Source organism: Acipenser ruthenus, chromosome 53, assembly GCF_902713425.1.
Source record: "Acipenser ruthenus chromosome 53, fAciRut3.2 maternal haplotype, whole genome shotgun sequence".
Classification (NCBI taxonomy): Eukaryota; Metazoa; Chordata; class Actinopteri; order Acipenseriformes; family Acipenseridae; genus Acipenser; species Acipenser ruthenus.
Genome location: NC_081241.1, coordinates 629,600 through 639,520, shown reverse-complemented (window position 1 = coordinate 639,520; position 9,921 = coordinate 629,600). Strand labels below are relative to the sequence as shown.

The following is a 9,921-nucleotide window of genomic DNA, read 5'->3' as shown; positions in this document are numbered from 1 at the left end:
GTTCAGGAATCCAAATCACTGAGCTGAGTCTCAAGCCCAGGGTTAGAGTCCAGACCTCTCTGTGCTTTACAATGCTTCTCTATGCTTTACCAGACCTCCCTGTGCTTTACAATGCTTCACTATGCTTTACCAGACCTCTCTGTGCTTTACAATGCTTCACTATGCTTTACCACACCTGTTTGTGCTTTACAATGCTTCCCTATGCTTTACCAGACCTCTTTCTCTCTCATTCCCCTCTTTCTTTCTCATTCTCATTTGAAAAACCATGTTAATGAGTATTAAGAAATAAGAAAAAGTCAGTCTATCACGTTATTTTTTTTTATTAAATCACATTACTAAAATCTGAAATATTAAACATTTTACGGAAATCAAAAAACAAAAACACACACACACAATAAAGCAAACTTAAGTTCACTTTTTTAAAAAACTGTTACAGCACTGACTATTGGATGCCATTTTTTAAAATATATATAAAACATAACAATTCTTAAAAAATAAATTAAATACAGTTACTTCGTATGAAATCCATTCGTTGCTAAAAACAAATAATTCCCCTCGTTTCGCTCTGCAGGTGGCGCCGTTTTACCCCCTAACTTTCATCCAAAGTTGTGTCAGATTGAACATTCCCTTCACCCAAGGAGTGGAGAGGACAGACAGGGAGTTCAATACAAAGGGTTTCTTACAACACAAAACAGTCTAGTTCAGATGGCAGATTGTTACAGTGGAATCATAATCCCAAAGCCTAAACACAGGATAGAGCGGCTCAGTGAATGTGGTTTGGAATCTGTGCAGGAGGGTCATTGTGTCAGAGACGCCATAAAAGGACAGCGTGCCGGCATTAAAGTCCAGATACACTCCTATTCTGAGGGAGCGGGGGGCAGTTACTGCAGTTTGATTGTTATTGTGCAGGGTAGTGTAACTGGAATCAGAGCAGTGCAAACTCCAGGACTTGTCATTGTATCCAAGGCCACAGGAATCATCCTCTCCTTTCCTGCTGATTCCTTTATATGTGACTCCTATAGAAGCCCCTCCCCCACTCCACTCAATCTCCCAGTAACAGCGAGTCCCAGACAAACCCTCTCTGCAAAGCACTTGGGGATAGAAGTCAAATCTCTCTGAGTGATCGGGATATCTCTGGGTCTCTCTCCTCCATGTCACCTTTCTGTTCCCTTCAGACAGACAGAGGTTTCTATGCGCTGTGTTGGGGTCCAGTGTGAGCTGACAGGAATCTGATTGAAGAGAAGAGGACGGGTAGAGGAGAGACGGTTAGAAAAGTCAAATCACTGAGAAAATCAACAGTCATTGTCTGCTGCATCCTCACATCCTGTTTATGGAAGGTGTGTGTGTTGTTTTAATTATTTTTTTTAATACATTCTGACCACTTTTTTAAACTTTTAAATTGCATTCCCTGCCTCAAGATGGCTTCCCGCGGACCTGCATGGACCTCTCAGAACTACATTTCCCATCATCCTCCTGCTCACTGGTAATTCCATCTCAATTACATATGTGAGCAGGAGGATGATGGGAAATGTAGTTCTGAGGGGCCAATGCAGTTACATGTGAAGCTATCTATAAGTGTAAAAAAGTGGTCAAAATGTAAAAAAAAATAAAAATATTTAAAACAATACACACACCTCACGTAAACAGTTGTAGCAACACATGGGAACATGCAACACAATACAATATAAAGGTCCTTATGAACCCTTTAAACCCTCTTGCTGTTTGATTGTTTTGTTCATTATAATTCCTCAATCTTATCAAACTTCTTCAATTGGAACCAATCAAATGCAGCTCTGCATACAATTACAGTTCACTTAATGTTCCTACAGGGTATGTGTTGCCATTTTACCCACTCAGGCCCCTTGCTTACTAAATATCTTCAATAGAATATCATCCACTCTTCAAATATCTGTCTAATATTTTAATGAGCAATCCATCCCACAAGTGCAGTGATACTGCAATATACATTTACTACCAGCACAGGATGACTGGGAGGGATAGCTGTTCATTTTACCCCACAACTGGTTTCACATGCATTGTACATGTATTAAAAGATGGGATGATTATCTATTCAGGGATACCAAGATATTTAGGGAAAGAAAGGTTTGAGTGGAAAAACAGGCAACAAATGCCACTCCCCCAGTCATTCTGCATGTATTCATCTGAACCAATACTTGTTGGAGAGGAGTGTAGATTAATGGCTTCACAATTACTAATAAATAATAATAATTGCTGCCCTCAAGCTCCACCCCTCCCTGTTCTGTAGCGTTAGCTCTTCTCTCAATGGAGTGACACATCTTTCAATCAAATGTTTCAGTGAAACAGACTTACATTTTAAAAACTCAGCTCTGTTCCTTGGCTCTGGAGCCTGCAGACTGTAAACTGCAACTTCATTCACTGGGCAGAAAAAAGAGAGAGAAATAGAATTGAAACATGTGGATTAATACACAACACACACAAGACTCCAAACAGCAATCTGAAAAGAAACAAGGCTTATTCACGGAATTTCAGGATGTAAAAATCCGTACTTCAAGATGTTCATGATTACAATGGATATGTATTCCTTCTGTATCGGTGCAGCAGCCAAAGTCAATGTGAACACGTCTGCCACTGCACTGGAGTCTTGTGTTCCTTCCTCTCCATCACATACCTTTAACCAACAGTACGGTGTCCATATTAGGACACCCTTGTGCATCAAACATACAACAGTCATTGTCTGCTCCATCCTCACATCACTTCCTCCTCTCTGCTTCATCAGTCCGTTCCATCCTCCATTCTCCCTCCTACCACCTCCCTGCTCCCTCCTGCATGCACCGTTCTCCCTCCAGTCTGCTTCATCACTCCCTGCTCCTTCCTCCCTGCTCCCTTCTCCCTGCTCCCTCCTCCATGTTGCCTCCTCCCACTTATGTGCTCCCTCCTCCTTGCTCACTCTTTCATGCTCCCTCCTCCCTGCTGTCTCTTCCAGTCTTCATGCTCCCTTCTCTCTGCTCCCTCATCCCTGTTGCCTCCTTCCTGTCTCCTCCCTGATCTCTCCTTCATGCTCCCTCCTCTCTCTTCCACCCTCTCCTCCATGCTCCCTGCTTAATTCTCTCTTCTCCGTCCATGCTCCCTCTCCAATGCTCCCAGCTCTGCCCTCCCTGCTCCCTCCTCCATGCTGCCTCCTCACTCCTTCCTCCTCCCTGCTGCCTCCTCCCTTCTCAATACTACATTATTTATATAGCCAGCAATCTGCAAGAGGTCTTTATTAATGTCTTGCAAGTCCTGTCCCTCCTCAAGCCATGGTCTATTTGAGAAATCTCTACCAAATGAATCTATTTCACACCAACCTGTTGTGGTTATTTTGACTAATTCCCCCTTGCAGAAGTCCTCAATATGGTCTTTAAGTTCAGATACAGCTTTCCTCACAGCCCCAAAAGAGATGTCTGTATTGACAGTAACGCTGGGTAAGTCTCCAGCTTCAGGAGGGGCACAGAGAGACTGGAAATTCTACAACAGGAAAGTGGAGAAAAGGAGTTTTCAGTGAAACAGAATGGGGTCCAAAACATTCCTGGGGGAAAGCAAGGATTCATTCAATTGGAGAGGTCTGTCTGAAACCGTCCCAGTTATGGACTTGAGATTTTCTAACAAGCAGTGATGTTACCTGTAGAAAATGGATGTGATCCTCTGTCTCTGAAAGCTGTTTCAGCTCAGTGTTTCTCCTCCTTAGCTCAGCAATCTCCTGCTCCAGTTTCTTCATGCGTCCTTCAGCCTGATTCACTGCAGCCTTCTTGTTAGCTCCAATCAGCTCAATAACCTCAGTGTGGATCTTCTCAATGGATCGGATCAGCTCAGTAAAGATCTTCTCACTTTCCTTTATTTCTATGCATGCAGATCTCTGAGTGAAAGAACACAGTAGAGGAGACATGGTTAGAATTGATATCAACAACACATCAGGCATAGACAGTAAACTTCTGCAGATGTGTTCCAGTCCATCTGATAATAATAATAATAATAATAATAATAATAATAATAATAATAATAATAATAATAATAATAATAATAACCCCCTCTTTTCAATACCCACTTTCAGTGTCTCCACAGCCTGTTTCAGCTCTTCAGTTTCTTTGAGTCTCTCCTGGATTCTCTGTTGTATTTCTGTCTGTGTCTCTCCCAGCTGCTTCTGTGTAGAAACACAGTGACACAGTGACATTTCTGATGGGGCATTGAGTGATATCCTGTCACACTCAATACAGACTATTTCAGAGCAGGCTGTGTTTTCACACCTCTCTCCTCTTAATATGGAGTTAGATTAACGATACACACATTATGCACACAGATACCCTAAGGGTCGAATGCACCAGCGTGGATTAACCACTAACCCAGATTAAATCAAGGATTATATTTGAATCATGTTGCACAAAACTTTACACCAGGATTTATATGTAATCCTTGTTTAAAATTAATCCAAGGTTAAACATTTAAAAGATTAAATATAATGAAATTGCACCACTCATTTTAATCCATGTTTAAATGTGATAGCTGAATTAAATTGAAAACTTCCTTGGAGGTGGTTTAAACTTGGACAAAGGCAGCAGTTTCAGACAACATGTGTGTATAGTAGTAAGATACAGCACCATCTAGTGCACAGCTGCCAGCAATACAAAAGGACACTTGATCCACAGTAGCTGTCCACTAGATGGTACTGTTTCATACTAGTAACAGTGAATGATGGCTGATCTAGCATGTGTTACATGTTTGTTTTGTCAAGCACCTAGGAAACTGAAGCAGCTTTCTCTTTAATGGATATTTAGGGCTTCTGATTTCCATTTTTAATCGATAAACACAGATAAAACAGCACTGATACAAAACAATGAAATCAGTGTAAAAAATGCCTAAATACACAAAATCCCCAGAAGAATGAGCCCGTGAGCAGAAGGACTTCACTGTGGAAGAGAGCAAAGGAAAGAGGGGACTAGTAGGGTGAGCAAAAGAAATTGTAGATTTTAACAAACAAAATCCCAAATAGGTTATTACATTTTGTTTTAAACTAACTTAAACATATCTGTTTTAATCATGTAAAAATGTGTTTTAACGCACCAAATTAAGCTATTTTTTTTCTGCCCGATTTATATTGTATATCATATTAATCTTGTATATTGTATATCATATTAATCTTGTATATTATTAATATTATTAATTTATATCTTAGCAGATGCCCTTATGCAGGGTGAATTACAATTGTTACAAAATATCACTTTATTTTTTACATACAATTATCCATTTATACAGTTGGGTTTTTACTGGAGCAATCTAGGTAAAGTACCTTGCTCAAGGGTACAGCAGCAGTGTCCCCCACCTGGGACTGAACCCATGACCCTCCGGTCAAGAGTCCAGAGCCCTAAAAACTACTCCATATCATATTAATCTTGTATATTTTATATCATATTAATCTTGATCTTTTTGCTTTTTTAAATTATGTGATTGACTTTTCTGGGAATGTCATTTTTAAAAAGTTTAACTAATTAAACTATAATATCTTAAACAATGAAACTGATCTATGATTTTATAAAGTTGCAAGACATATATAAAAAACACTAGGAATATAAATCATGCTAATTTTACAGTACAAATTCCAATGCACCACAACACAGCTGAACAAATCAGTCTAACCCTGTGAGGCAGGGCTGAGGTCCTGCACGTGTAAACAGTGTGTTTATGTTTGATTGTAATTAATGTTTTTGATGATCAAGTTTGTGCTAGATATGGCAGGGCATATTCAAATCCAGGGGTGGAATGTGGCCAGGTGTTAATTGATTAATTGATTATCAATTAGCTCTGGCCACATGCCTTTAAAAAGGGTCTGAAAAGCCAGTTTCTTGGTTCTACAAGCAGGGATACAGACTGTCTGGGAAGGACAGTGTTGCTGTAGGATCCTCACGACTGCGTGTGTTAACCAGGGTGAGAAAAACACAAGAGGAAAAATGTATCTCGGATCACTGTGTGAGTTAACCAGGATCGCTAGCACTGGAAGGAATAGGGAACAAGTTTAGGGGATTTTAATCCCACCCAAGTCTAGAGAGGAGGTGTCAGGGAGACTGTTCCTGGAGCGGGACCTCCTTTCTTGTTTGGTCAACTTTTATTTTCTAGTTGTTTTCGAGCAGTATTTTGTTTGGAATGTTTTGTGTTTTTTGTATCATAGTAAACCTCCTGTGTCTCTCCTGTCAATCAGCGATAGCCACACCTGTAACAACACCCCTGTTACACCCTGAAATACATTGTAGCAAATCATAGTTTAGATAGAGCAATTAAAAAACTAGGGATCTTTAAATAGCTCTTAATATACAATTAAAATCTGATCTGATGTGAAACTGTATAACCTAGTAAACAGACATGTTAAATATCCCTGGGAATTCTTATCTTCTAGGACAGCTACAAGGAAATAGTTCAAACCCTTACCTGTTTCCCAGTCCTTTCTTTCTCAGCTGAGACTGTATCATGGCTCTTGTGATCCTCGTCTGCACACTGCCAGCAAATACACGTCTGATCAGTTCTGCAGAACCCCTCCAAAACCTTCTGGTGTTCAGCACAAAGCTTCTGCTCCAGATCTCCAATTGCATTGACCAGCTTGTGCCTCTTTAATGGAGTAACCTCACTGTGTGGCTTGACGTGTGTCTCACAGTAAGAGGCCAGGCACGTCAAACAGGATTTCACAGCTTTGAACTTTCTCCCAGTGCAGAAATCACACGGCACATCTCCAGGTCCAGCATAACTTTGAGCAGGAGGAGGATTGAGTCCTGTCTTCTTTAATTTCTCCACAACTTCAGCCAGCATGGTGTTTCTGCACAGATCAGGCCTTGGGGTAAAGGTCTTTCTGCACTGGGGGCAGCTGTAGACACCTGTATGATCAGTCTGATCCCAGCAGTTCTTAATACACCCCATACAGTAACTGTGTCCACATGGAATAGCGACTGGGTCCTTCAATAGATCCAGACATACTGAACAGCTAAACTGATCCTCTGACCACAAGTTTGAAGCCATTGTTGCTGCAGTGAGACAGAGAGACTGACGATTTCACAACAGAAACTTCACTGCGCTGATTTCCTGGAATTGTGTACAGCTCTGAGAGGCGGGGTTTTGGACTGAGGCCAGGTTTAGACAAGCAGGCTGAGCCAAGACTGCTGAATCAGTGTGAGAGGAGCGGAGAGGAGAGAGTTGTGAGTGGGACTGGAGTTTGATAATGGCATTGTCACAGTAACCCTTCTATAGCTACAGTATGTATCTGACTGCACTAGACCTTCACTTCTGTGTGGGTCTGAATCCTCAGAAGTTCACAAAGGAAGTGAGTTTGGTGGAGTTCGATCTTCGTGGGCATTAATCCACATCTCAAAGTCCATTAGTCCTCAACCACAAACTTGTCTCTGAGCACCAACTGCTTTCTTCCCTCCAGTTCAGAGAAAACTTGAGGCACAGAGTCTGAACTGGTCATCCCCCTAAGAGAACATGAAGGGTGGTCCATCCAGTCCAGGGGAGGCTGTATATTATGAGAACTAGACATGTTCTAGTGTTATCAGACAGGGTGTGTACGTTACTGACATACTCATTTATTACAGTGCTGAATTCATGAGTTAAAACCATTTTATACAGAACAGACACTCAAACAAAGCTTACAATCAAGGGACCTACTTTTCAAACCTGTGCACTATTTGTTTTATTCATTTCAGACAATGTCTTCCCTCTCATCAGCAGAACATCCTTCTCTCAAGTCCCTTCTTGTTTTGCTGTTGCTCGTTTTGTTTTCCACACTTCTTTATTTCCACTCTCTTTGACTCAGGTGAAGCCCATTGATCCTGCAGCCCCCACACTGGTTTCCTCTCCCCGTTCACTTCCTTCCTTCCTGTGTTACAGGTAATAGGACCCCCACCTCCTGACCCCCTTCATCAAACATTTCAAAGAGATTTCATTTCAATCAGCCATGCTGCTGTTTTTTCATGAACAGATACAATTGGTCATTTTGTAAACTCTCCTGATAGATAGATATTAATGAACACTCATGGGGACCACACTGAGGTTAAAGGTTTAAAGGGCATCATGTTCTTTACATTTCTTACCTGATGAGGATTTTCTATGGCTGTTTCTGATTAGATTTTATTCTCCATGCTTACTAACTATTCCAGCAAAACATTGCTTCTGAAAAGACTCCTGGAGGCTGATTGTGGGGAAGCGTATGTCTGTTGCACGGGCTGCAGTGCTCAATGCTTACCCTGTGGACTTCAGTGCCCAGCGCACCACCAATATGCTTCCCCACCTCGTTTCCACACAATCAGCCTGGACAAGAGTTTTCAGAGGCAGTTCTTGCTGGAATAGTTAGGAAGCATTTCAAATAAAGATCTAAGCAAAAATCACATTGAATCATTCAGCACACACATACTAGGATATTAAAGATCAGAAATGTAATATTAAGAATATATAGATGATATAAACAATACTTTAACATCTACCTATTTTCAATTGTATTTCTTTAATAAAAATATATTTACATGCACTTATTGCTGATCAGATTTAAAACCATTACATTGTTTTGATTAAAGTGCAAATTGAAAATCATATCTCTTATATTAAAACTTAAATACAATCTTATTTATTCATTTTTAAATAATGAATGTATTTATTGTCATTGTGAAATTAAAATTCTTTGACAATCTGACAATCTTTAGCTTGTATTTGAAGACGGTGGTATTATCTTTTCAGACGCACCAATATATTTAGAAAGTGAGGGATCTGAGTGGGTAAAATGGACAGAAATGCCTCCACTTCAGTTCTCAATTGTTTTTGGAGGGGAGGGGAGTTTTCTTCTTCAACAAGGAGAACAAGTGGAATAACAAGAACAAGCTTGTTTCCATGTTTAGACTGTCCATTTCTCCTGATTTATCACAGTATTAACAATGTGTTTGACTGCTGTGTTAGAGTGTCTAGTTCTGTACAGGAATATAAGAAGGATGTAATGAGTTGAGCTGTGTGTAAATCTGTTCCTTATCCAGTAATGAGTTGAGCTGTGTGTAAATCTGTTCCTTATCCAGTAATGAGTTGAGCTGTGTGTAAATCTGTTCCTTATCTAGTAATGAGCTGAGCTGTGTGTAAATCTGTTCCTTATCCAGTAATGAGTTGAGCTGTGTGTAAATCTGTTCCTTATCCAGTAATGAGTTGAGCTGTGTGTAAATCTGTTCCTTATCCAGTAATGAGTTGAGCTGTGTGTGAATCTGTTCCTTATCCAGTAATGAGTTGAGCTGTGTGTAAATCTGTTCCTTATCCAGTAATGAGTTGAGCTGTGTGTAAATCTGTTCCTTATCCAGTAATGAGTTGAGCTGTGTGTAAATCTGTTCCTTATCCAGTAATGAGTTGAGCTGTGTGTAAATCTGTTCCTTATCCAGTAATGAGTTGAGCTGTGTGTAAATCTGTTCCTTATCCAGTAATGAGTTGAGCTGTGTGTAAATCTGTTCCTTATCCAGTAATGAGTTGAGCTGTGTGTAAATCTGTTCCTTATCCAGTAATGAGTTGAGCTGTGTGTGAATCTGTTCCTTATCCAGTAATGAGTTGAGCTGTGTGTAAATCTGTTCCTTATCCAGTAATGAGTTGAGCTGTGTGTAAATCTGTTCCTTATCCAGTAATGAGTTGAGCTGTGTGTAAATCTGTTCCTTATCCAGTAATGAGTTGAGCTGTGTGTAAATCTGTTCCTTATCCAGTAATGAGATGAGCTGTGTGTAAATCTGTTCCTTATCCAGTAATGAGTTGAAAGAACTTCAGAAGCCTTGTTGGGATCTTATTGTTTTAAACACGGCACTTCATTTGAGTTCTGCATTTGAGTTCCACAGCAAAAGACCCAGTTATTGTGCATTTATCACTGGAGGGGAGCGTAGATTGATACAGACAGCAATACAGACAAGC

General features: G+C 40.3%; 1 protein-coding gene across 1 annotated transcript; it reads right to left on the bottom strand.

The window, feature by feature from the left end:
• Positions 1 to 313: 313 nt before the first annotated feature.
• Positions 314 to 7,083, bottom strand: LOC117965756 (tripartite motif-containing protein 16-like). The gene is made up of 6 exons (XM_059016607.1): positions 6,436 to 7,083; positions 4,064 to 4,159; positions 3,641 to 3,874; positions 3,327 to 3,486; positions 2,332 to 2,397; positions 314 to 1,229 (listed from the first exon to the last, which is right to left on the bottom strand). Exons 1-6 carry the CDS (start codon positions 7,015 to 7,017, stop codon positions 697 to 699), a joined length of 1,671 nt encoding a protein of 556 aa, XP_058872590.1. The 5' UTR covers positions 7,018 to 7,083; the 3' UTR covers positions 314 to 696.
• Positions 7,084 to 9,921: the final 2,838 nt, after the last annotated feature.

Excerpts from the sequence above, each read along its gene's own strand:
- LOC117965756 (XM_059016607.1), bottom strand. The coding sequence starts at position 7,017 with ATGGCTTCAAACTTGTGGTCAGAGGATCAGTTTAGCTGTTCAGTATGT. Across the intron at positions 3,487-3,640 it reads ATCACATCCATTTTCTACAG|AATTTCCAGTCTCTCTGTGC; the intron begins GTAACATCACTG and ends TTCCTGTTGTAG. Across the intron at positions 2,398-3,326 it reads AGTCAAAATAACCACAACAG|TGAATGAAGTTGCAGTTTAC; the intron begins GTTGGTGTGAAA and ends TTTTCTGCCCAG.